The 24,683-nt window shown below is 52.8% G+C and overlaps 9 protein-coding genes across 9 annotated transcripts; 5 read left to right on the top strand and 4 right to left on the bottom strand.

Annotated features, from left to right (window-relative positions):
- Window positions 1–310: 310 nt before the first annotated feature.
- P152DRAFT_446124 (ribosomal protein L13) lies at window positions 311–1,236 on the bottom strand (the record flags this gene model as incomplete). The annotated part of the gene is made up of 5 exons (XM_033677904.1): window positions 311–449; window positions 538–796; window positions 860–913; window positions 1,017–1,152; window positions 1,216–1,236. 5 exons carry the CDS (start codon window positions 1,234–1,236, stop codon window positions 311–313), a joined length of 609 nt encoding a protein of 202 aa, XP_033538102.1.
- Window positions 1,237–1,652: 416 nt separating this feature from the next.
- On the bottom strand, window positions 1,653–3,269 carry P152DRAFT_505090 (IlvN-domain-containing protein). The gene is made up of 5 exons (XM_033682416.1): window positions 2,953–3,269; window positions 2,723–2,890; window positions 2,212–2,658; window positions 2,083–2,150; window positions 1,653–2,028 (listed from the first exon to the last, which is right to left on the bottom strand). Exons 1-5 carry the CDS (start codon window positions 3,061–3,063, stop codon window positions 1,794–1,796), a joined length of 1,029 nt encoding a protein of 342 aa, XP_033538101.1. The 5' UTR covers window positions 3,064–3,269; the 3' UTR covers window positions 1,653–1,793.
- Window positions 3,270–3,506: 237 nt separating this feature from the next.
- Window positions 3,507–6,177, bottom strand: P152DRAFT_454735 (phenylacetyl-CoA ligase-like protein). The gene is made up of 5 exons (XM_033678645.1): window positions 5,410–6,177; window positions 4,988–5,353; window positions 4,659–4,934; window positions 4,119–4,607; window positions 3,507–4,068 (listed from the first exon to the last, which is right to left on the bottom strand). The coding sequence occupies exons 1-5, from the start codon at window positions 5,686–5,688 to the stop codon at window positions 3,733–3,735; spliced, it is 1,746 nt and encodes a 581-aa protein (XP_033538100.1). The 5' UTR covers window positions 5,689–6,177; the 3' UTR covers window positions 3,507–3,732.
- A 3,283-nt stretch (window positions 6,178–9,460) lies between these two features.
- Window positions 9,461–11,524, top strand: P152DRAFT_388822 (uncharacterized protein; the record flags this gene model as incomplete). The annotated part of the gene is made up of 2 exons (XM_033675948.1): window positions 9,461–10,972; window positions 11,027–11,524. The coding sequence occupies 2 exons, from the start codon at window positions 9,461–9,463 to the stop codon at window positions 11,522–11,524; spliced, it is 2,010 nt and encodes a 669-aa protein (XP_033538099.1).
- Window positions 11,525–14,942: 3,418 nt separating this feature from the next.
- On the top strand, window positions 14,943–17,410 carry P152DRAFT_454730 (uncharacterized protein). Its single transcript, XM_033678644.1, has one exon. It carries the CDS (start codon window positions 15,101–15,103, stop codon window positions 17,021–17,023), a length of 1,923 nt encoding a protein of 640 aa, XP_033538098.1. The 5' UTR covers window positions 14,943–15,100; the 3' UTR covers window positions 17,024–17,410.
- Window positions 17,323–17,596, bottom strand: P152DRAFT_382034 (required for assembly of cytochrome c oxidase-like protein; the record flags this gene model as incomplete). The annotated part of the gene is made up of 2 exons (XM_033675748.1): window positions 17,323–17,525; window positions 17,572–17,596. Coding segments are annotated over 2 exons (228 nt in total), but the record flags the coding sequence as incomplete, so codon positions are not given.
- Window positions 17,597–18,163: 567 nt separating this feature from the next.
- On the top strand, window positions 18,164–19,857 carry P152DRAFT_388420 (alpha/beta-hydrolase; the record flags this gene model as incomplete). Its single annotated transcript, XM_033675926.1, has 2 exons — window positions 18,164–18,670; window positions 18,721–19,857. The coding sequence occupies 2 exons, from the start codon at window positions 18,164–18,166 to the stop codon at window positions 19,855–19,857; spliced, it is 1,644 nt and encodes a 547-aa protein (XP_033538096.1).
- Window positions 19,858–21,758: 1,901 nt separating this feature from the next.
- On the top strand, window positions 21,759–22,525 carry P152DRAFT_446116 (uncharacterized protein; the record flags this gene model as incomplete). Its single annotated transcript, XM_033677903.1, has 2 exons — window positions 21,759–22,170; window positions 22,218–22,525. 2 exons carry the CDS (start codon window positions 21,759–21,761, stop codon window positions 22,523–22,525), a joined length of 720 nt encoding a protein of 239 aa, XP_033538095.1.
- Window positions 22,526–22,787: 262 nt separating this feature from the next.
- P152DRAFT_125308 (uncharacterized protein) lies at window positions 22,788–23,796 on the top strand. The gene is made up of 3 exons (XM_033673728.1): window positions 22,788–22,956; window positions 23,083–23,542; window positions 23,592–23,796. Exons 2-3 carry the CDS (start codon window positions 23,176–23,178, stop codon window positions 23,705–23,707), a joined length of 483 nt encoding a protein of 160 aa, XP_033538094.1. The 5' UTR covers window positions 22,788–22,956; window positions 23,083–23,175; the 3' UTR covers window positions 23,708–23,796.
- Window positions 23,797–24,683: the final 887 nt, after the last annotated feature.

The raw sequence follows: 24,683 nt of genomic DNA, 5'->3' as shown, positions 1-24,683 counted from the left end.
GGCTCGTTAAGTAAACCACATAGACGGAGCGAACCGAAACTCAAGACGATGTCACAAGACGTAGTCACCACTGCTAGTCATTATCTATCAGGAAAATATTGAACATGAGGCATCATCCCTCATCCGTCGAATTTTTGATATGAGTTTACCATACGCAATTGGAATGCTTTCGCATAAAAGACTAAGGAGTTTCCCATTTGCAAATGCCATGTTTTCACGCCGATCCCCTCCGACCACATTGACATGATGATAATGGACCGCGGGGGAAATGCTGGTCCGCCGTCGCTGTCACCCACTCGTCGCGGAGAGTCTAGTATCCGAGCTGAGCCAGCTCCGTCGTCACCTTGGTGTCCACCTTCGCCGTCTTCTGCGCATCCGCCAACTGTCTCCGCGCCACCTTCTTGCGCTCGTAGTACGCTGCGCCCTTGACCTTCCTCCTCTCCTCGAGTCTGTAGGATGGTGTTAGTCTCGCATTTTGATAGCGATCGATCATGACGGTGGTGTAGCCATGAACGACACCAAATGGATTCGACATACCTGGCAACGACGTCCTGGTACTTCCAGCCGAACTCATGGCCCAAGCGACCAACGGTGCAGTACTTGCGGCCAGGCTTCAATCTCAACACGCGCAGCGCCTGTGGGACGACCATGCGCTTCTTCTTGTCGTACGGCGGCGGGACACCCTCGAAGGACTTCAGGCGGTTCATGGCGGCGGCGCCTCGCGAGGTCTTATGCGGGATCATGCCGCGAACCGTTCTCCAGAAGATCTTCGACGGGGCGCGGAAATGGAAGGGACCTGGTAGGCTGTTAGGCACAGAGGAATCGCAGATGCGACGACGAGCGTCTCGGGAGTACTAACCACCGCGGGTAGGGTTGAATCGTGTCTGTTTTCGGAGGAAAGCCTGGTACTTCACTGTAGAAAACAAGTCAGCTTCCCGACGTTCTTCGCACAATGGTCCAATATCTCGCCAAATTGGAGGTTGGATTTCTCGATTCACTCCGGTGACAGCACGTACGTTTGGCCCTGAAGAACTCTCCGGACATGTTCAATGCCTCGCATCGGACCACCACGATCTTCTGTCCGTTGAGGAGCTGCTTGGCCACGATGCTGGCCAGGCGGCCCAGCAAGTGACCTTTGCCGTCGATTACCACCTAATTTCGGCGTCAGCGAATTCGATCTCGTGTTTCTTCGTATCCGATTGCAATTGTACGCACCACTTGTTCGAACGACGACATGTTGGGCTGTTAGTGTGGGTATGGAGTTGTCCGTCGTCGTGAGTCGTCAAATTCATGGAAGAAGTGTGAAGGGTAGAGGATGCTCGCTTCGGAATCGGATAAATGTGTGTGCCGGGTGTTTTATTTTCCACAGTGGCCAGGATGCCTTGGCGCCTATCTGCCTCAGGCATCATACAGTCATGCTCTGTTGAGTCTGACTGTCTGTGGCTCTGTGGCCTGTGGCCCTGTGGCCTGTGCTTGTTTTCCATGCACAGACCACCTCCCACCCAGCTGCACATGGACAAAATCCAAAACAAAAATCTCTGCATCATGTGATCTCAACCCACGTGACCACTCCACCAACGGCAAGTCTGCAACTGAATGGACGTCGCCTCCATCCAGTTCAGATGGTTTCTTCCATGATCAAAGGTCACACAGGTCATCTTGCATATAGAGTCAATCGTTCGAATGTCCTTGATATGTACTCCTCAACTAATTTACGAATCACGACAGCTTGTCTCCATGAATTTGCGCCAGCGGATCACTAGGGTTTATAAATATAGTGTCAACGATGCAGCTCAATTCAATCCCAACCTTGCCCGTACCCTCGCTTCACCCTCCGCCAATTCGCTGTGATTCACCTCATCGTACAGCTCATCCAGTTTCTTATCAACGCCTGGGCCTTCGGTGTCAAGGGCCATAAACTCCTTCGCGAACGCCCCGTTGAGGATTCGCTGCTCCGCGACTCGCTGGTATTCCTTCTTCAGGGCGCCCGTGTCCACTTCCATGCTCCCCTTCAACTGACCGTACTGGCTGTCTCGCCTTAGCATTGCAGCCCAAGCTTAGTATCTATGATGTGTGACTTACCTGACAGAGCTGTGGTACCGCAATTGACTAATGAATCCGTCGTCCGCGCATTTCTCGAAGACCTCTGCCTAGCCACATTTCAGTCAGCTATGATGTTGCTGCGGGATCGATGTCGAGTCGTCGACCCACCGGTTCCTTGCTCAACCACAACTCATGCACCAGCGCTTCATCCGAACACCCCAGTTTCTTCAAGGTACCATACGCCTCCCGGAACGTCGCAATCACCTGCGGCCAGATCGCCTGCTCGGCAAACAAGTCCATCAGCGTCTCCTCCTTCGCCGAGCTCTCAATGACCCCTCCCTTCGTCGCGCCCACCCCTTTGCACACCGCCAACGCCACCTCCTTCGCATGCCCCGTCCCGTCCTGCTCCACAGACACGAAGCACGGGAAGCCTTGGTTGCTCTCGTACCGACTGCGGACGGACGTCCCGATCATCCGCGGCGCGACCATGACGATATCGTTGGAGGTGGGGACATGGAGGAACTGGTAGAATACGTTGTAGCCGCTAGCGACGACGACGCAGGCGGTCTTCTTGAGCGTGGGAGCCAGTGATTCGTTGAATAGCTTGGGTTGGACCTGTTGGGCTCCATGGTTAGCCTGCAGGAGTGAGGAGGGTAGCCATCGAGCTCCCCATCCATACCTGGTCTGGGACGAGCAGAAAGAGAATATCGGCTTCTGCCGCTGTAGCTGCCCAGTCGGTCTGGAACCCAAACCCATCTTCTTCGGCCTTGGAAGCGTATGAATCCTTGTTATTCGCGACAATGATCCGAGGGGCGGGAGAGATGTTTTCACTCTGGATTGTGTCACGCTGCATTTCTCGTTAGTCGAACTTCTGGTCGTATCTGATATCACTTCGGAGGAGGGTCATACAAGATTCAGAGCTTGTGCTCGGCCTTGGTTTCCATATCCCACGAAGACAATGGTTTTCCCGGCGAGGGGGGCCGAGGAACAATCGGAGTCGTAATACAATGCTGCAGACATGGTGGAAGCTCGAGTATGCGAGCGCGTTCAGTTCCTATGGCGGCTGCACAGGTACTTCAAACGGACCAGAAGGAGGAAGTATCCAAGTCAGAAGCACTCCATTCAGCGGGCGACCATCCTTTATATACATAGTACTTCAGTGAATTGGGTGAACCCACGTTGAACCGGTGGCCATGGAGGGGTCCGGCACGTGTCGAATTATTTTCCAGTGAATTGGACCGTGTCATCACTCCGGGACATGTTTACAGCGAGCCTCCACGAGGGTCCAGGTATATTCGGTCGTTCGCCCCCCGCATGACAGGGGCATCGGCTCCAGGACCCAGGGAGCTGCGGGGTGGGGAGTTCGAGGGATGGGGTCGCTGGGGAGATTACGCGATGTATCAACAAGCAAGCGATGCGGCTTCGGAACTGAGATAATCACGGTACATGCGTAGACGGTGCAGAACTAGCCTCCTGTTATCGGGCGTATGCGAACTCGCTGTGAGCGGAACAAATGGGGCACTAATCAATATCCATACCGGCTGATCAAATGACTCGGAGGACTGCTCCTCCCTTCGCATCAGTTTACATCAGTACCTAGGCAGGGTATCGTCCAAGACACCAGTCAGCTTACAGATCCAATCTACAGAATAATCCAACTCAGACTCGCCCACCGCTCAACTCGATATCCTATATCTTCGGCCCCGCCACCCGCCGCTTCTCCCTCTCCTTATCCCGCAGCAACCGCCGGAGAATCTTCCCGCTCGGGCTCTTCGGAATCACGTCGATGAACTCCACCCCGCCCTTCAGCCACTTCGCCCGCGTCTTGTGCTTCTCCACGTGCCGTTGGATGTCGCGCGCGACCAGGCGGTCGCTCTCCTCCAGGCCGACGTTGGGCGATTTGACGACGAAGGCTTTGGGAACTTCGCCTGCGTCGGCATCAGGGACGGGGATGACGGCGCAGTCGTTGACGGCATGGTGGGTGAGTAGATGAGCCTCTAGTTCGGCCGGCGCGACTTGGTGGCCCTGTGGATGGATTAGCACTTGGCGTAATGAAAGAGTATGAAGTGCCGTACCTTGACTTTAATCAACTCCTTTATCCGATCCACGATAAACAGATGCTCGTGCCCACTCTCCGGATGCTTCTTGATCACCACCTCATCGCCCGTCCGCACCCACCCATCCTCGTAGGTCTCAAACGTCGCCTTCGAGTTATTAAAGTACCCCAACGTACACGACGGACCCTTCACCAACAGCTCCCCAGGGACGCCGTATTCTGTTACCTCGGATCCATCCAACGCGACGATTCGCGCCTCGACCGACGGAAGCAGTGAGCCGCTGCTGCCTAGCCACACATCGTCGAACTTGGACGCGCTGACCACGGTGCACGTCTCCGTCAGCCCGTAGCCTTGGGCGACGACCCAGCTCGGGAACTGTGTCAGCAAGTCGGCGGCGGTCTCCTCGCCGAGCGGCGCAGCACCGGTGAAGATGTTTATCACAGAGCTGAGGTCGAATTTGTCGAGGAGGGGCTTGTTCTTCGTCATGAGGACGATAATCGGGGGTACCTAAGGGGGACCGGTCAGCGATGGTGGGAGACTGCCAGGACGGGGACTTACCAGGTATAGAATGTTGATCTTGTGAGTTTGAATCGCGGAGAGGAATGATTGCGGCTCGAACTTGGGCAGGATGATGGCTGAATCTCCGCTGTACGCGCGGCAGTGTGCGATCACGATCAGCCCATAAATATGACTGAGCGGAAGCAGACCTAGCGCAACTTGCGTCGGATCAGCCCTTCCTTCTTTTTCCTGTCGATTCTTTCGATCCTTCCGCTCGAACGTGCACATCTGCATCGTGTTCGCGATCACGTTGCGGTGCGTAATCATGACGCCTTTCTTCATGAATCGATCAGCGGAATTCTTGATACACGTCCTCGTCGTTGACCTACCGGCAATCCCGATGTTCCACTCGAATAGCTCAGAAACGCGATCCGCCTCGCCCCTTCGCCCGGCTTAAAAACGAGCTTCTCCAACGGCTGCAGTTTGCGACCTTCGTCGATGAATTGATCCACCGTCTTAAACTCCTTCGGCGCCGATGGCCCAGGCACTTCCAGGATGTACACCCGCTCTTTCGGGATCCCAACCTCCTTAGCCGCCTCCAAGGTTGCTTCCAGCAGCGGCGCGCAGGTGAACACGCATTGTGAGCCCGAGCTCTTCAATTGATATGCCAGCTCGGAAACGCTGTAGGCGGCGTTGGCTGGGGAGACGATACCTCCTAATCGATGCGTGCCCCATGCCACGGTCAAGTAATCGATCTAGATCCACAGTGAGCTACCGTCCTTCGTTCTCGCCCCGTCCGTCTTGTCCTCACCGCATTGGTGCTAAATATGCACAGCACTTTGTCCCAATCCGAGCCGTCGTTCGGCAACCACCCCAGCTCCTTCGACAGGCCCGCCGCGACGTGCTGAATCCGCTCCTTGACTTCCAGTCCCGTGTATGACTTGCCCGTGATGCCGCACACGAAGGGCGGTCGCGAGTCTTTGAGGGGATGGCGCGCGTATTTGTCATCGAGGATGAAGTCGCATATCGAGACGTCATCTGGCGGGTCGAACGCGAGCTGCGGCACCCAGGAGGGAGCTTTGAAAGGCATGGTGCAGGTTTGTGTCCGTCGGATCGTATGTCGTACGAACTTAGCGGTGATTCTGGTGGTTGGAAGTAGATTTATGTACTCTGGTCTTCTGGTCAGATTCTCCCTCACGGTTCTAAGGATCGGCAGTCGACTTCGTAGGAGCCTCCGAGCTGTTATCGGGCGAGCTCCAGGATAACTGGGAAGAGCCGACTGTGTGTCAAACCGTGTGCATCAATTGCCAAATCACTAATTACAAGTCTTACTCCTTACTGCCGATTGCCGACCGTAGCGAAGTATGGGGATTGGTCAATCTCCGACGCTATCCCCGGTTCCCCGCCAAACACCATCCCAAGCTAATCCGAAGCGGAATCGTGTTTCGGCTGCCGATTGACGACCAGCCGGCAAATGGCTTACGGCAAACCGCAGAATGTAGATGTATCAGCAGGATCTGACCCGGTCCATTCTCTAACTCCAACGTCAGTTGTCAAAATAGATCTTCGCCATTTGCCGTCATCGTAGACGTGAGTAACTGAACTTGATGGTGCCGGAGTTTGTTCGAGGAAGATAAAGCGTTCGCTTTGCCCCAGGGGCCCCGCAAATGAGCGCCACCCCCGAGTTTTCCCCGTTCCTCTGACCTTCTCAGCTGGGCCCCTAGTCCATACGGCTCCGTGTCCATTGCGCAATCCACAAGGTTAAGGGGTTTGACTGATGGAGCTCCGCAGCTTTGTACTTTCACAGCCTCAATCACGAACGTGTTAATCCATCGTCGACCTCCAGCCCCTCCATGATTGAATATGTTGCTCACCCTCCTGCTCCGGCAACATAGCAGGCTGTGGTGATTGATTCTTTCCGCCATGGGCGGTATAGAAGGTTTCTCACGCGCAAAGGGAACCTCATGGACGCCAGAGAGGCAATATCCCGTTCTTTCGTGACCTTCTATTAATCGGCTGCTTTCCAATAGGGGACGACACGCCGAGCCTACGTAGTTGGACGACGACATACCGAGTCCGGGACGATACGCCGAGTCAGCGATAACAACACGCCGAGTCCGGGACGATACACCGAGTCCGGGACGACGCGGAGTCACCGACAACGACAATGACAACGTATTACAGCGGCAAAATGTAGTTGCTTTGCCAATCTATCCCATCTCTTTTACCAGTATACCTATATACGTCAATCCATTCATTCCCATCCGCGGATTATGTATTGTAACCTGGTCGGGTCTTGCATTGTCTCCTCTCCTTTTTTTCATTCCGATGTCACGCTTGCTCACTCATTTTGCCGAAGTCTAACGGCATAGTATTCTGATTTGTATTTCCATTGCTCGTACCAATTAAAGTTTAGCCTGCTATCTGAGTCTTTGATTGCATTGCTCAATGGGACTGGTTGAGACTGGGGCTATCGTGATTTCTGGTGCGAGGAGAGGCTGAGGGGTGTATCCACCTCGCTTCTCGTGGTTCGGGTCGATAATGCCAGTGACGATGCCGTGGCTGACTGAGGTAAACGGAAATTGTCCCCTGCACCACTGGTCAGCATATATAAAATAGAAGGGATCTGGCGGGAGGGGCCCGATGATTTGGCAACATGGAACTTACAGAAGCCCCCCAGTGCGATTGGCACCATTCCAATGTTGTCCCCCTTTCCTGTCCTTTCTTGGATACGGTATCCTTGCCTGTTGGCTTCGAGGGAGCGGGATGGACTCGTATCGGAACCAAGCAGGCTCTTCGGCGGAAATCTGGCTCAAGCTACCGGGGATCCTGAGCCTGGTTGAATGCCTCGATTCCTATCCGATATTCGGGCCTTGCTGACTCCAAGTGTCCCTAGCAGCACTTAATACGCAAGTTGGATGGATCAAGGCAATATCCTCGACCTCTCCAGCCCTATGGGCATGACGTAATACCTTCAGCCTCTCTCCAAGACAAGCTTCAGTGCAAAACAGGGCGGTGAGCATCGGCACCCATTGCTCTTCGATTGCACGGGCTGTTAGGCCCTCCGCACAAAAGCCCGAAGTCCACTCCTAATTGAGACCCCAACCACGTGCGCTACGCCTTCTCTATTGAATCGATACTCACGTGGCCTTGCTTCTGTGATAATCCCCTATGTTCGGCAAGTCCAGCTAGTCGTGCTTTCCTCAACTCCACGGTTTTACTGCCATCTGGCCTTCCCAACGCCTTCTTCTACTTGATCTTCTTCTCACTTATCCGCCCTCCTTCTAACTCTCTCACCAACCTACCTTCTTTCCGAAATCCTTTTTCGGACAATTGCATCCCTCCAGAATTCTCTGGACGGTAAAGATCATTCCTCTATCCCCAGCATCAAGCTGGCAAGAGCACTTAGCTCTTCTGAGAACTCCATACTGTCGCGCACAATCCCTCACCCTCACTGTCCATTGCCCACTCTCATTCTGAGATTCGTTTTCTGAGAATTACAAGTTATCATCTATCCTCTGTACTCACTAAACCCTTTGCTCTCCCTCCCCATCATCAACCTAGCAGGAGCTCTTGGTCTATCAGAGATCACTCCTACTATCACCATCAACCCTCGCCGTCATCGTTGAGTCTTCGCTACTCCTTGTAGTTAACCAGTGTGCGCTGGTCCACTGAGACTCATCCGGCATACCACCGACTGGAAGCTCGATGTGAGTCTACATTCCCTTGCCCTTATTCCTCTATTCGAGCAGCCTAATGAGATTGGGCATTTCATACATACTTTCTCACTCAGTGGACGACTACAATCACCTATCAATTTGACCTTCGCTAAGTGAATGCTGACTCATCGGCTTCAGTTCATTGAGTCGAGCGACCCAGCGTCACTTTGATTTCACCTACCAACAAGTGACCGCCGACTAAGCGATCGCCTTTCCGTGGATGCCGACTTAGCAATCACCTTTTCCAAGGTGACCGCCGACTCAGCGATTACTAGCAATACTGTCGAACAGTGTTGCTTTATGTATGTATTGACCTGTTCTCATGCATTAATGGCTGTATACTGACCGGGAATGGCATAGTGACGTCTCGATCCACCCCCTTCTGACCCCAGTGGGACTGCCAACCAGATCCGCTGCTACTAGAGATTCAACTCATCAGTCATTGCTTTTCTGGAATTCTCGTTTCAAAAATCTCCGCAGATTTACTGCCCCTACTTACACCAAGTCTTTCACCAAGACTTTCACCAAGTCATTCAGCGTTAATTGCCCATAATGTCTTTGAGGGAGCTTCGAGGTCTCGGCGTTGCCACAGCTGGGGTGAACGGCATCATCGCCGCTCATCCTGGTCGCCGTAGCCTCCGCAATCATTCCAACTCTCCTATCCATGATGCTGCCATCCCCGCCCCCGCTGATCAAGCTGGGCGCAAGCGTATTGCGGACGAAGATGCCGGCGATCCTGCGACAAAGAAGCGCAAGGATTCTGGGCTCGATGTTCTAGAGGATCCAGTGGCAGCTACTCAAGGCCCCGATGTTGGAACTTTCTATGCAGCCGCAATCAGCTCTTCTCCGCCAGCACTCTCTCAAGAATCGAGCTACGTGCCGTCTCAGCAATCGGATTCTCAGCATATGTCTGACAGCCCGACTCAGGCGACAACGGTCAGCTTCCAGAGCTCTGTCTCTCCCGCTCAAAGTACCACAAAGCTTCTGGGTGGTGTCGAGTCACGGACTTTGGCCGCCCCTCCTCAGGCTCCAACCGATTTCGCCTATGGAGCCATTGTGACGAACCCGCTTATTCCCACCGCAACTCCGAACTCAATCCCAGTTGCAGGTGGAGGGGTTACCACGGCGGAAAATACTGTGTCAATGGATACGGATGAAGTTCTCAGCCGAAATGGGTCTCTGCAGGACTATGCACTCATTTCGGAGCGACTTCAGCAAATCACCAACGCAAAAGCGAAGCCAGATCCCGTTGGAGAGCCACCGGTTTGGGCTCAGCGCCGCCAAGCCATGTGTGAAACACTTTTGTACGCGAGGAATTACCAGTCCTGTGCTTACACGTTGAACGGTATTTCACATTCTTGTACCTTTGACCTAGCATCTGGCCCTCGAGCGCGAGAATTCATGGATGCGGACGTCATTATTGCGACTGCTGGTGGAGGACTTACCAAAGAAAAGTTCGACGACGCCATGACTAGAGAGCATGACCAGCCTGTCACTGGCGTCATCCAAGCGCTGCGGAATAACACCCAGTTCGAGAATGCAGTGGTTATCATTTGTGGAGAACGTAATGTGAACTCCCCGTCCAAGATGCCGCACCCCTACAATGTGCTTGGCTGGTTTAAGCCAACTCACGTGTGGTCTGAAAAGATTGGGGGAAAGCGGGTGTTCAGGTTCCGCTTCGAGCGCATCGTCGTGGAGGATGTTAGTTGGTGGGCACCTCAAGGTGTTACCAATCCTGCTCCGCTGGGTAGCTTGCCAACCCCAATTGTGCGAACCTGTTCGGAGTGCCAGAGGTCGTCTCCACAGATCTACCTTCAGGGGTGGATGTGCTTGAATGATGGCAATGAGATCTGCCAAAACTTCTGGCTCTTGAACGGGCAGGAACCAAACGACAATCTCAACTTTGACCCGCGGTTCTTGAAGCAGAAGACCCATTGGGAGACAGATGGGGAGCCTCATTCGCTTGCCCCGTCACCTATGCCTGTTGAACTGGGCCGCATCCAGGGACAAGGTGTGTCATGGGAAGCCTGGCGTGGAATTGTATGCCCGCACTGTGGCTCCTGCAATTCTCGCGAACATTGGTTGGCCTGGGTTTGCAGTAATCCAAACTGTGGTGCGAAGTACACAATTCCAGCAACTCCCCTTCCCCTTGCTGCCCTCCAGGACCTCCAGCATCCTATCTCCGATGGATTTGCTTTCAACAGGGATCTCCTCAATCATAGTTTCGATGGAATGCAGCACCGAGTGCAGAACATTGAAGGATGCCGCACCAATGTCTTCACCATCCCTGGTGCCAAAGGATGCATCGTTCATATTCTCGCGAATAAGTCCATGAATGCGGTTCCCGGTGGGGCAGACTACATGTGGGATCGTCTTCAGAACGTCGACATCGGCTTGCGTCGTCGCCTGATGAAGAGCGCAATCATCCGTGGCGGATTCCTCACGAATCACTTTGCTGCAAATTTTGGGGTCCAGTACAATTATGTGGCCATGGTCGACAGCAAGCCTATTGAGGATGCAGACCCTGTTATTAGTACTGCTCGTTCTTTGATGGACAGGATTTCAAAGAGAGTCACATCCGAATTTGCTCCTGGCATGCACGTTGAGTTCAACGAAGTCCTTGCACTTGGGTATTTTGAGAAGCAGATGATCAAGGTAAGTTTCCTGTCTGCTATAGTACATCTCCAACGTCGCTGACCCTGTCTCCAGTATCATGACGACGGCGAAACCGGCCTTGGGCCCGTCATTGCTACCCTCAGCATCGGGCAACCCGCCATAATGACCCTTAGAATGAAAGCCAAGTACTACAATGGTTCTTCAAAGAACGGGTGTTATGTCGACGCCGCTCCGCTGCCAGGCTGCCGTGACCATGCTATTCGTAAAGAGGCACATGAACAGCTGAACACCATCCCCGACCCGGCACAGCGTCGGGCACGCATGGCGGAGCTCCCCAAGGAGTTGAAATTGAAGAAGACCGGAGTTGCCCCAGATGCGGTGAGCATGCATCTGGCACACGGCGACATCGTGATCATGGCCGGGGAGGAGATCCAGAAGTACTTCGAGCACCAGGTGAAGCCGACCGGGAATCTGAGGTTCGCGTTGACGTGCCGTTACATTGACCCGGCCTCGGTTGGGTTAGCTTCTGTCCATGATCATGCTCATGATCATGACGATGGGGGTGTTGAGAGTGTTGAGAATGATGGGTAGGTTGGAGGCCACTTTGCTTCCATCAAGGCCTGAGATATTGAGGGAAGCTATCAGCGAGCGATCTACAGATCCACGGGAAGATCCATGGTTCATGAAGGAGTTACATTGCTTTACAGTGGAGATATAATGCTTCATGGAGCAGTTAAATTGCTTCATAGTAGATTAGTAGAGATACAGTGCCTTATGTGGGAGAGAAAATGCTTCACAAAAAAAATTCGGGATCCAGCAGATGCTTAATGGGATAGTTGAGGTAACTAGTATTAGTGCATAAAAATGCATGTCAATCATTCACAGATTTTCTCATTCTAGTGGCTGAAGTGTGCCTCCTGACCGTCCCCAAAAAAGTAACCCGAGTTATAACCATTATTCTGATAGATGCCCTGAGGGTTACATAAAACTTTATTCGTAGAACATTGTTTTCTTCAACCCCTCCCACTGCTAGCAACAAAGATGGAATAATAATGGGATATACTCTCTTACTATATAAACTGTGTCTCCACATCACAAAATAACAAGAGCGCATAAATGGTTGAGCATCCTCAAAGAACTTTCAAATCGCCAATGTTGTGGTCCAGAAATGTGTGTACCCAAAGTAACCAAGTATCCTGCTAAATCTATTATGAACAACTAAACAAAGAACATTCATTAACCTTATAAAATACAGCCATAGCTTACAATTCCTCCACCATGATCATGTCGCTCTCCACGGTCTGCAAAACCCTTCCGCCCCGAACGCCGCCCCCAACCATCTGCAATAATGTCACACGAATCCGAAAAATCCCCTCCGCCGAGATCACTAGATCCTCAAACTGGACATGTCCCTCCATTACCGACCCACCCATGACCTCCCTCCCCAACCCCGCCGGATTCTCCAAAGACACTGACGTCGCCAGCGGCGTCCCCGGCCGCGGACCCGTCAGCGCGCCCGCGGGCACTGGCCGCTCGACGCCAGTGTTGCTCATTCCCACCAGCGTGATCACCGCGAACAGCGTGGAGAGGTCGATGTAGTTCGCCGGGGAAGTCGGGAGTAGACGAATGGAGACGCGGAAGGAGAACTTGTCGCCGGACAGCGGGCCCGCGCGGAGGATCCCTTTGGGCTGCTCGACGATGTGGAGGTCCAGTGGGCCGGCAGCGAGACCGGCGGAGGGCGGGAGCGGGTGATGGCCGTTGCGGAAGATTGGGGGAGCGGTGGCGGGCGCGGTGGCGGGAACGGGGACGGGCTCGATGATGTTCTGGAGGCTGCCGTTGTGTGCGGCGCGTTTATCGGTGCTGCGGAAGCTGGGTTCCCGCTTCATAGGTCGGGGGGCGGAGGAACGCCATTCGGATGCGCAGCCTTTGTCGATACCGTAGAGGCGCTCGTGGACGAAGCTGCGGTGGGAGACGTAGGCCATGTTGCCAAGATGGGGTGAGATGTTGCGGGTGGGTTGTTGGTACTGATGCGATGTCAGAGGCTGAACTGGACTCGAGCCGTCGGACCAGGATCCTGAACTCTGATCTTGCTCACTTACCAGTCGTGGAGATGCGGTTCAGTAAAAACGCGCTTTCTGAAGCAACACGAGTAGGAGGGTGGTTTTCCTGCGAGAATATGGGTCGGATGCTGGATCGCGAAGGGAGTGGTTCTTGATAGATGGTTGTCTCAAGATGCTGGGGAATTGGATTATATATGTATCAATATCGTGGTGAACATCAAGGGTACTAAGGATACCTGGGCTTATGGAGACTTGGGTAGTAGTAAACAAGAAGAAGAACTTTACTTTTGGACTTTGAGCGAATGGATGGCTTGAAGGAAAGGTCGACGACCTCCCTCCTTTTGAACCTTTCATACTGAGGCACGATACCGGCGGGCAAGCGATAGAGGAAATCGAACATGGCAAGAAGAGTCTCGCCACCAGGATCACGACTCATCCAGCAATCCACTTTGTCTGACCATCAAGTGCGTAGCATCCTTCCCAAACTGATGAAGACTGCAGCAGCTTACCAAACTGGCGTTTCTACCCCCAATGATACAGGGTCTCTGGAAGCGCCAAGGCGAGGTATATCAAATATATCAAAGGGAATAGCAGCCACCTATTGTCACCGGCTTCCTGTCTGGAGGAACCCTCGAGGGGCCATGATGTCCTAGACGGGTTGGGCGCAAGCGAACCTCCATCCAGAACCGTGGATACGCCGGTATTATCAGGGCTTGCATGTATTATCTCCAGATCGGATCGACGCGGCGCCGTCGGTCGAAGTGGAGTAGATATATCCAGGGCTGTACACAGAAGAGATTGGATGTACAGCGGAAGAGGCTATGGTTCTGTGCCAGTGTGACAGGCAGCCCAACGCCACGATGATCGTTGTGGATCAGATGAGGGATTGGTTGCGGGAACAGATCAGCCACGCCAGGGTCCATTGAGCCAAAAGGTGGCCTACGACGATCTTATGTAAACGGTAAATGCAACGACACATCTCCTGAACGAATCGGACACTTTTCGAGAATACCATCATGTATCTCACGGCGGAGAAACTGTCGATACCCGCCAGCGATAGTTCCACCGACCCAGCATCTCCGATTTCTTCTTCCGGAGACGCACAGGTGCACAAGGGAGATGCAGGGAAGATCGTAGAGAAGCATCTTCGGGTTCGATTGAGGTGTTCATCTGTTCTCAGCCAGTACTAGGATGATCCGGGATAATGGGGTACAATACACACCATGTTGAGGTTGTGGGAGGTGGCGTCCCATGGGCCATCCACATAACCGGAATTTGGAGACGAGGCTGATATCCAACGAAATGGAGCATACCCGATTGGGTGTCATGCATCGGCTGTCCGCTTGACGTCCAAAATGTGACAGCTCACTTCTTTAGTTCACGAAAGATCCCACTCGGTTGGAATCCAACCTAGACGACAATCATTCCAAATACCAGGGACTCCAGAGCTGGAGAAGGCGGTTATTCGCTGCCGGCGACGGCTCGTCCCAGTGATTCCAATAATCTTCGTCTTTGCTCAGAGATCGGATCTCCAATCGTCGATCATTGCATACTGTACGTCCGTACAGCAAATCCGGTCATCTCACTTGCTGTGTACCGACTGTTGGGTCGATGGTCTGGGTCGATGTCATGCAGGCGGATCCGGTCTCCAGGTTATCCCTGGGCGAAGAAGACGGGACAATCTGCATGGAGACACGGCAACGTACATCGGCCTCGATGGCTGCGTTGGCTGCCGGTAACCACTTACATATTCATCCATGAAATCCGATGCAGTTTCCCATTATTTGCATTTCGGCTGAGCTGTGTTCGACGTATAATACGTCTCTTAATGACCAAGACAGCATCGAATGCGGGGAAGGTGCCCTCGCAAGCAAGATGCTGCACCACCTCGAGCGATCAGGTTGGGATATCGTTGCGCTGTGAGCAACACTTGGACCGTTCTGTCGGGTTAGGTGTGACATGCATTGTTGTTCATTATTCTTCGAATTATAGTATTGGCGGCTTTAGCATGGACTTGGTTACGCCGATCATCCAAGACTGAGGCGCTGGCTCCCGAATCGGACCATCACACGGACCTAAATGTCTCACAACGGGAGGCATACCCACCATGGCACCAATAGACGGAGACACTCCGTTCCCCGTGATTCCACACAATATTGGCAAAGGTACGGTACAGGACATCAAAGATTGGGGGTTGGAAGCAGTGGCCATTCTTGCGACGGTTTTCGTTTTGATCTTAGTACTGGTTGGCGCCCTGAAGCTCCGCAATTGGGGCAAGTGGCGGATCGCCCGGCCCGTGGATGCAAGCAAACCATATCGAGAACAGCATTGGGTGCAGACTTGGCATGGCTGGGTTTTAGCAGAGTCTAAAAGCGGGAGAGAGCGTCTGCCGTGGAAAGATGCACTGGATGCCATCTGCAGACGGATACGGTACACAGTCCTCAGACGACCCGACCCACTCAACGATGATAGGAGGTTCGAAAGTGTCATGGCGGACCCGGACATCTTTTCTTTAGACCAGATCTTACCCGCGCTGGGCTTTGACCGGACGATACGCCCGTCGTGGCTCGCTGCAGAGATGCGAGGATGGGATCCACTTCCCGACACTCATGCAGAATCGGTTCGAATCGCTGTGTCGATAGATGGCGAGACTGTCGAGGATAGGACCTTGGTCATCGTCAAAAGGAGAAATCCTGCAGGACATCGCTACCGACTGGACGGAACGTACGACGAGGACTTTCGCAGCTGGACTCGCAGCGTCTCGTCTGGAGTGGCACAGAACACAGCGGACCAAGCAAAAGGAGGTCTTCTAGATTATGACCCGCCTTCGGGGATCGCGGATCATGCATCCAGGGAGCGTCAACCATCCAGAATTCCAGGTTTCCGGGCGGCGAGAAAGCTGAGAGCCGAGCACAAGAAACGCGCGGCCTCCGACCAGTATGCTTATTCACAGTTTGGGGCTGTTGGGATGGTTCCAGAAGCTCACCGATGCACCTCCTTGACCATGGGCTTTCCGCAAAGAGTCCCACCCATCCACGACCACTCACCAGGAAACCGTCGAACCAGGACACCACGGTCGAAGGAATCCGCAAAGGGCAAAGTCGGCAAGAAAGGCCGAGTGCGCCGATCGCGGGCACGTCCACGCAGCCGCTCAACGCAATGTACGGCATCCAGCCGAACCGCAAGTGATGTGCTTTTCCCGCAGCCAACCCACCACCCCAGTGGCAGGGGCGCATGTCCACCTAGCCGACCTGAAAGTCCTGAGCTTTATTTGGACGGGGCGGCGCAACGGAGTCCTATGGCGCGGGCCTCGAGCTGCACGGTGATGTCGCCACTCAGGTCGATGGCCCCCATGCTGGCTCGAGCGGCAATCCGGGCGGATGGGAATCTGACCGGTGCGGTTCCTGGGAGCGGTGGGCATGGGGTTCTGGAAGGCCAGCGGACCACATCCACGTCGCTCGCGGAGACATGGTATACCGCCCAATCGTCCCTGGCTCGGGCGCTGGTCATCCTCTCGAACCACTCCGAGGATTCCTGGATGATGCACGGGGCGCTTCCTTGGTCGGAGGGCGGTCAGAATGGCAGCTCGGGGCGATTGTCAGCGAGCGATGAAGGCGAGAGCGAGGATCCAGGAACCTGTCGCACGACGGGGGCCCCTAGTGACACGTCAGAGCGAACAATCATTCGCACAGCGGATCGGGCCATGTCACTACACTCCCTAACTGAGCGAGGCCGCATGTACGGGGGGCTCGACGGGCTCGTTCCATCGGCGGGGCATGTCGCGCTCGAAGGATCGAGTCTCGTGTGCAGGTCAGGCAACGATGGACTGGACGAGCTGCAGGGAGACCCAGCGCGATGGGACACGGCGAGCGATATGGCGGTCGAGACAACGCGTGCGGAGCGGATCAAACGGTCTGACAGTCAGAAGAAGAAGATCGCGGAGCTGTGGCGTCGGCGCACAATTCATATTGACAAGGTTCAGCGGAAAAGAAACATGGGGTATGCCCGATTTGCGGGATTCGACATTTGACCGTGGAAGGGAAGGGAAGGAGAGGAGATATTGGAGGAATCCAAGTCCAGCAGTCATTACGGCGCGATCCATTGCCTGATGGTTTCCAAAACACGCTTTGAATTGACCTCATACTCCAAAGACTCCATAGCTGCGGATGTCCGCCATTGTATTCATCTCACTCCACCCTGTCATCGACCACTCTTATCATATCCCGACTGACTTGACTCCCCGCTCCCCGTCTTCCCTTCCGACGCGTATGTCGCGCCACCGATCCCCCGGCCCGCGTAGAGCATCTTCCCCTCCTCGACCTCGCTGGCCTCACCGACCGAGCCGACGGGCTTGTTTCCTCGGAACCGTTTCCGCATGTCGATCATGCCTCGCTTGCACTGCGCGTAGCCCTTCTTCAACTGCTGGCATTGCGTCGGGAGGTCGTCGCACAGCGGCGGGCGGAGGCAGTCGCCGGGCTTGTTGCCTTCGAGGACGCAGGGGGAGGAGGACAGGCAGGCGGCGAGGGCAGCGCCTATCGTGATGTTAGCGGAGTTGCGTCCGAGGGACACGGGACGGACGGATGTCGGTGCAGGATTGCGGCATGATGTATCAATCGCTACTGGGCCATTGCAGACTTTGCTCTTTCTAACTCTTCTAGAGCCAAGCAAATCTGTCTCTTTTTCTTTTCCCAGGTAGACTGACGTCGGATGGTGATGATAGAAAGGATTGGAGTGGCGTGAAATGGTAGGATTCCATCTCAAATTGCGCTGGAGGCAGATCCCGTTCATGTCCATGTCGAAAGGTTTGGATATTGGCCTTATTGCCTAAGGCAGGTAATGTAACATCCTTTCACATGCCACCTTTGTCGATCCAATGACGTTGGTCTGCTGAGAGTTGGTCAGGGGATGCTATTGTTCTACTCATGAACAATATAAATAATTCATTGTTCTTCGCTGTCTACGAATCTGTAGGATACAATCTCCATGTCGATGCCATTAATTTGCGATTTCTTGTAGAGCGTTGTATTGGACGGCTCCTACTCATAATCAACCCATGATTCCTTGGTTACCCTCTGAGCGGTCCCAAACGATCTGTAAGCCAACCATGATCCTACTGTTATCTCCCAATGTTCAGAGTATTGGCTGACCAACTAGACTTCCGGCCGATAGAATGGCGCGTGTACCGTTCATAGGCCGTCTCTACCCCATAGAGTATCTATCCCTCCTCATATCTATCCTTCTCGTCGCCCTCGAAGGGTTCATCCGGATCATCACTCTCGCCCTCCCGAAACCGATCATCTCCCTCGGATACCAGCTCTCGAGGAGATTGTTCAATTCCTTATCATCGCAGCAGAGCCTGCGCTCGAGAAATCGAAAGAAGGCTGTGGTCAACTCCATCGCCCAGGCCGCGGACTTCGTGGAGCTCTGCGAGTATTTTGGCTATTACGCGGAAGAGCATGTCGTTCAGACCGGAGATGGATATCTGCTCGGCCTTCACAGGCTTGGTTGGAAACGGGGGGAAGAAGATGTCGCTGTCAATAGCGGTCCCGGGAGCGTGCGGAAGAAGGTCGTGTACCTGCATCACGGCCTCCTTATGAATAGCGAGGTGTGGATCTGCCTTACAGACCGCGAGCGATGTCTCCCGTTCCTTTTGGTGGAGCAGGGATATGACGTTTGGGTAAGTTCTCGAATTCATCTACGGCATGACGTGCGCTCAATGGCCTATAGCTAGGGAACAACCGCGGAAACAAGTATTCGAAGAAGAACATCCGCCTCCCCCCAACCGATCCCCGGTTCTGGTCGTTCTCTATCGATCAATTCGCGTTCTTCGACATCCCCGACAGCATCAACTACATTCTCCAGACGACGGGGCATGAAAAGCTCGCATATATCGGATTCTCGCAGGGGACGGCGCAAGCGTTTGCGACCTTGTCGATTCACCCGGACCTCAACGGTAAAGTATCCGTGTTCATTGCCCTCGCACCCGCGATGTCTCCCCCGGGGCTTACCGCGGGAATTGTTGATTCCTTCGTGAAAGCGTCGCCCGACGTCTTGTTCCTCTTATTCGGACGCCGCGCCATTTTGGGCTCGACCACCATGTGGCAGGCGCTACTATATCCTCCGATCTTCGTCCGCGCCATCGACATTTCCCTCAAGTTCCTCTTCGGCTGGACCGGGAAGAACATCAGCACGCACCAGAAGCTAGCGGCGTACCCACACCTCTATTCCTTCACCAGCACCAAGTCGGTGGTGCATTGGTTCCAGATCATTCGGAACGGCAAGTTCCAAATGTACGACGATGAAATCCAGTCGCCGTTCACCCTGAGCAACTCCACGCAGTACTACAAGGTCGCCAAATTCCCCACCAGGAACATCAAGACTCCAATCGTGTTGCTATACGGAGGAACCGACAGCTTGGTCGACATTTCGGTCATGATGAAGGAATTGCCGAAACACACCACCGCCACCCGGGTCCCGCATTACGAACATTTGGACTTCCTATGGGGCTCGGATGTTCAGGACGTCGTGTTTCCTCACGTCTTCGCGGCTCTTGATCGATTCACGAACCCGTCCACAGCGGCCACGTTCCGAGCGCTCTCGGGCCCGAAAAGCTATGCTGGAGTCTTGAAGTCTCCATTGAGCACGAGCACAGACGAGGACTCGATTGGAGAGTCATCGAGCAGCAATGATCCGACCAAGGTATCCGAGTCCATTGAGCATGCCGGAAATGGGCCATTAAACTCGCCGTTTCAATCGCCGTTCCATGGCAGGGACGAATCGATGGATGCGCTTCCTGTGCCATTAAGTAGCGAGAATACGGAGAATCGGAAGGTGACTATCCAACCGCGACGGGAAGAAGAATAACTGGCTCTTAGAGTTTGACTAGATAGAAGTCTAGATCTGATAGTTAATGATCTACTCACGGCTTTTAGATAATAGGGCGTATATCCAAAATAGATGTGAATGAACCAAAGAATCTATAGACCTAATGTTATTGATATATGTTAATGAATTGTGAGGCGTCTTTATTACCCTGTTTACTGTTTTAGTTTACTTCCTACTAGTTACTGTGAAATAATAGGAAAAAAATAATGCCCCTAGCCGGAGTTGAACTCTCATGTTCTTATGGAGGTACCAATTGAAAAAAGTCTTAGAAGAAGATACAACATTTATCAAAAAGACAAAGAATATAGGGCACGCTGTGCCCTGAGAAACCCTCATGTATGTAACAATCATCGACAAGCCTCATACAAGTATAGGGGAATCTCCCAATCCCAAGCTGGGTCACCAAAGAGACCATAGACCAGCTACGAAGGCACTTTGACCCGCATGCCGTACCCAGACCGGCGGTTTGGCCAACCAGACTCATTGTTCTCCTGTTTACGAAGTTTTCCAACAGTACTTCCGGTTTTCCAAGAGTGACCGGAGAGACAGTGAAACGCGCGGTGATAACCGCTACGTCACTTAGCCAAACTTTCCTGTTGATTGGATTGGGGTATTGGGGTATATGGATTGCAACTGATTTTGGGGGCATCGTTCGTTGGCATGGCCTTCCACCATTTCTACAGGTAAGTTATGAGACCTTCCTCGCTATCTCTAGCCTTCACTACCACTGTATTGTTATCAGTTATCGCTGCTTTGCTCCTCTGCCACATCCGCCAATATAAGATCCCGAAACCATTATTGCTCGAAGCCCATCTGTTTCATCTGTTTCATCTGTTTCATCTGTTTCATCTGTTTCCATATGCTGTAGCAATCATGCAACGAATACCTCGCTGGCATGGTTACATCGTGCTGGTGCTGGTGCACGACTGTACATCTAGCCACCCCCTGAATTCTACCCAACTGCTGGTCCGATAGAAGTCACCCTCACCAAAATCATAGCAAAAACCATCAAAATGTCTGGCAATATTGTCATTTATCAATTCGCGTGAACAAGATACACTGATACAGTCACACAGAAACTATCGAAATTTGCTTCCGGTTTTAGCAGCTCCGAGAACTTTCAGAGCGCAGCCTCCTTGCAGATCTTGGCGTAAACCATACTCCGTAGTCCGTATGCATCGATTCTTAGTGATCGGTACGGTGTACTCCGCAGTATTGTTCCAGCCGCTCTCTATTAAATGTTTTCCAAATCGGAGCCTTACACATTTCATCACGTGAACCAGAATAACCTTCACGCGTTCAGTGATTCAGTATTAGAGCGAGTTTGTCACAAGGCTAGCGTCAACCATGCACCGCCCTCCCCAGCCTTATCCGCATTTCCCAGTCTACGACCACGTCCCAATCATGTTTCATTTGCTTCTTGACAAGAAACGATGTTTGATTCCATCAAGAAACTCATTCAGTGGAACATTTCCCGGCTCAAGCAAAAGGAATGCGTCTATTGAAGCGCAGTGGCAGCGGGGGACTGAGCCTGACAAAGGGGGAGACAATGCATTCCGGCGGCTCCATTTCGAGATTGAAAAAGCATCGACGGGTAGGGCATCCTCCTAGCTCTTTTCTAATTACTTCAGTGAATATAGGGACTAGGATAGCGTTGACGGGACTAGGCGACCATTTCGAAGACTTTTCCGCCGGCTTTAGTCTCGCTGATGCCTCGGAGACGGAGCACTTTGTTGCGCGAGAGACAGCTTAAAAAAATACACCAAACACTTAGTAGCGATGGTAGCCGTCGCATCGCTGTCCTTTACGGTTTGGGAGGAATCGGTAAGACACAACTGACGGTTGCATATACGAAGCATTATCGAGATAGCTACTCGGCAATGCTCTGGCTTAACGCCAAAGATGAGGATTCTCTTAGGCAGAGCTTTGGCAATGCAGCTAGGAGGATACTACAAGAACATCCGTCTGCTCAACGTCTTAGTAGTGTAGATTTGAAAGGGAGCTTGGGGGAGGTGGTAGAGGCTGTCAAAGGTTGGTTGAGTCTCCCCAAGAACACAAGATGGCTGGTCGTCTATGACAACTACGACAATCCAAAAGTAGCAGGCAACACGGATGTCGCGACATTGGAAATCCGGAAGTACCTGCCTGAATCACATCAAGGATCGGTTATTATTACTACGCGGTCGTCTCGGGTCACTATTGGCCATCGTATCCCAGTCCGAAAGCTGGAGAACATGCAGGATTGTCTTGAAATACTATCGGATACATCAAGACGCGAAGGCCTGATGAGAGGTAGGAAATATCTTAAATTATAGGAATTATTCTAACTGGACCGACAGATCCCGACGCAGTCAAGCTTGTAAACGAGTTAGACGGACTCCCTCTTGCACTTGCAACAGCTGGGGCATATCTTGAACAAGTGACAACTAGTTTGGCGGAGTATCTTCGTCTATATCAGGAATCATGGTTAAAACTGCAAAAGAGAAGTCCGGAGCTCAGCTCATACGAAGATCGAACACTCTACTCTACATGGGACATCTCCTTCATGTTCAAGAACAGAACCGACTTTCGGCCCAGCTCCTACAACTGTGGGCGTACTTCGACAATCAGGACCTCTGGTTCGAACTTCTTTGCCATGGCGATTTAGATGATCTGGAGTGGGTTCGCGAACTTACCGAAGACCGAGTAAATTTCGACGATGCAGTTAGGGTATTATGTAGCTACAGGCTTGTAGAAGCAAACTCGACTTCGCAGGAGATGGTAGAATCTCAAGGGTACAGTATGCACAGCTGTGTACACTCGTGCACTCGGCATGTTCTAAATTCAGACGGGAGTAAGGAGATGGTGAGACTCGCGCTGAAATGTATTGGGTTACATGTTCCTGGAACTTTAAGTGATCGGTGGTGGATTACGCAGCGACGGCTTCTGGCGCATGCGGCTGGTTGTTCATCGATACTGAAAGGCGCAAATGGCGGGATGGAGTGGGCATTACACAACCTGGGCGACCTCTACAAAGACCAAGGGAAACTAAAGGAGGCAGAAGAGATGTACATGCGAGCGCTGCAAGGAAAGGAGGAGGCACTTGGACCGAAGCATCCGACAACGCTCGACACGGTCAACAACCTGGGTCTCCTCTACTCTGACCAAGGGAAACTGAAGGAGGCAGAAGAGATGTACATGCGAGCGCTGCAAGGAAAGGAGGAGGCACTTGGACCGAATCACACTTCGACGCTCGACACGGTTCACAACCTGGGTCTCCTCTACTCTGACCAAGGGAAACTGAAGGAGGCATAAGAGATGTACATGCGAGCGCTGCAAGGATACGAGGAGATACTTGGACCGAAGCACACATCGACGCTCGGCACGGTCAACTGCCTGGGCACACTCTACGCCAACCAAGGGAAACTGAAGGAGGCAGAAGAGATGTATATACGAGCGCTGCAAGGATACGAGGAGGCACTGGACTCTGAGACCCTTCCGAGATACCGACCGGCCCTCAACACTATATCAAATCTCGGCGATATCTTTGCAACCAAAGGGGAGGTACATAAGGCTAAAACCATGTACACACGTGCTCTTACTGGCTTCCAGGTTCTTCTTGGGCCATCCTGTGATCAATGTCAGCAGTTTGAGGATCGACTGTTCTCCCTTGATCTTTCGAAAGGTACTCTCTAATCATCAGTCTAGAATAACATCAACTAACTTTTTGATAGAAGAGCTCGCGGACATGAGCGGGACAGAGGAAGTGGCTGAGGTGGTAGATGGGAAAGGTGCAAAGAGCGGACGTCGGTCAGTTGTGAGAAGATTTATGCGCAAACTTGTAAGATGAAGGCAGTTGATAGTGATTCGATAAGAGATAACTACCCCATTTAGCAATTAATATTGCTACTGATACTTTGTTGCATTGTCCTATTTCCGCCGCCACTTCTTTCAACCCTGTATCTAAACATAACCTCAGGACAAAGGATCTATTTCCGGACCCGGTTCATCAATCCAATTGTTTTGCTCACAATGGACAATATCGCCAGCAAAGCCCTTTCATCCTTTGGTTTCGAAGGCGGTTACATAAATAATGCCGATCCGCACCTCGTCCCACTCCCCCTTCATCTTTCAACGGAGACCAATACAAGTCACAGCGAAGGCTTCGGAGAAGGGCACCGTTTGAGATCACGATACACAATAACCAGGTATTTATTGCTTCCACGACACAGCTAACCAAGAAGTAGGACTTCTGACACCTACGAAGACTCATCCCACGAGAAAACCAGTCCGCAGCATCGAAACTTGATATCATACCCGATCCGAACCGTCCACTCTTTCAAATGTGTCGATTCGTTCAGAGAGTCTACCTCTGCGAACACAACGTGTGGGATATTCAGCCTATCAACGTGGGATGTACCGAGCCGGACCCAAACCGCCCAGGCCAACGGCGTGCTCGCCCGTGCTCTTACCAATGCCAAAATGAGAGCGCAGAGCAACCGTTAACCTGCCCTCACATCATCCCGGAACACCAGGAGGAAATCTGCCAGGCGTGTAAGGACCTTCCTAATTTCACCGAGCACTTATTCCAGGTCATGCAGCAACATATGTAGAAGTAGCTCAAGGAGGTCCCCACCGTAGTCGAGACTATGGAGCGCGAATATACGAGATTGGGGGTGCGATACCACTGCCTGGTGCCCATTCACGTTCGGGACTAGAAACATCCGCCTTTGACGCGCCGCGCCTAGGACATCCTGATCGAGACGTTCACCCCGTCCATGAGGGGTGCCGTCCAGAACCACCAGGGGCTCTTCGGACTCCGCACC

Source organism: Eremomyces bilateralis, assembly GCF_010015585.1.
Source record: "Eremomyces bilateralis CBS 781.70 unplaced genomic scaffold P152scaffold_2, whole genome shotgun sequence".
NCBI classification, from domain to species: Eukaryota; Fungi; Ascomycota; class Dothideomycetes; order Eremomycetales; family Eremomycetaceae; genus Eremomyces; species Eremomyces bilateralis.
The sequence above is the reverse complement of the archived record's forward strand: the minus strand, read 5'-3'. Positions and strand labels throughout refer to the sequence as shown.

Excerpts from the sequence above, each read along its gene's own strand:
- P152DRAFT_125308 (XM_033673728.1), top strand. The coding sequence starts at position 23,176 with ATGTACATGCGAGCGCTGCAAGGATACGAGGAGATACTTGGACCGAAG. Across the intron at positions 23,543-23,591 it reads CTCCCTTGATCTTTCGAAAG|AAGAGCTCGCGGACATGAGC; the intron begins GTACTCTCTAAT and ends ACTTTTTGATAG.
- P152DRAFT_454730 (XM_033678644.1), top strand. The coding sequence starts at position 15,101 with ATGGCACCAATAGACGGAGACACTCCGTTCCCCGTGATTCCACACAAT.
- P152DRAFT_505090 (XM_033682416.1), bottom strand. The coding sequence starts at position 3,063 with ATGTCTGCAGCATTGTATTACGACTCCGATTGTTCCTCGGCCCCCCTC. Across the intron at positions 2,891-2,952 it reads GAGCACAAGCTCTGAATCTT|CGTGACACAATCCAGAGTGA; the intron begins GTATGACCCTCC and ends CGAGAAATGCAG. Across the intron at positions 2,029-2,082 it reads CGGTACCACAGCTCTGTCAG|CCAGTACGGTCAGTTGAAGG; the intron begins GTAAGTCACACA and ends AAGGCGAGACAG.
- P152DRAFT_454735 (XM_033678645.1), bottom strand. The coding sequence starts at position 5,688 with ATGCCTTTCAAAGCTCCCTCCTGGGTGCCGCAGCTCGCGTTCGACCCG. Across the intron at positions 4,935-4,987 it reads GTGGAACATCGGGATTGCCG|AAAGGCGTCATGATTACGCA; the intron begins GTAGGTCAACGA and ends CGATTCATGAAG. Across the intron at positions 4,608-4,658 it reads AGATCAACATTCTATACCTG|GTACCCCCGATTATCGTCCT; the intron begins GTAAGTCCCCGT and ends GGTCCCCCTTAG.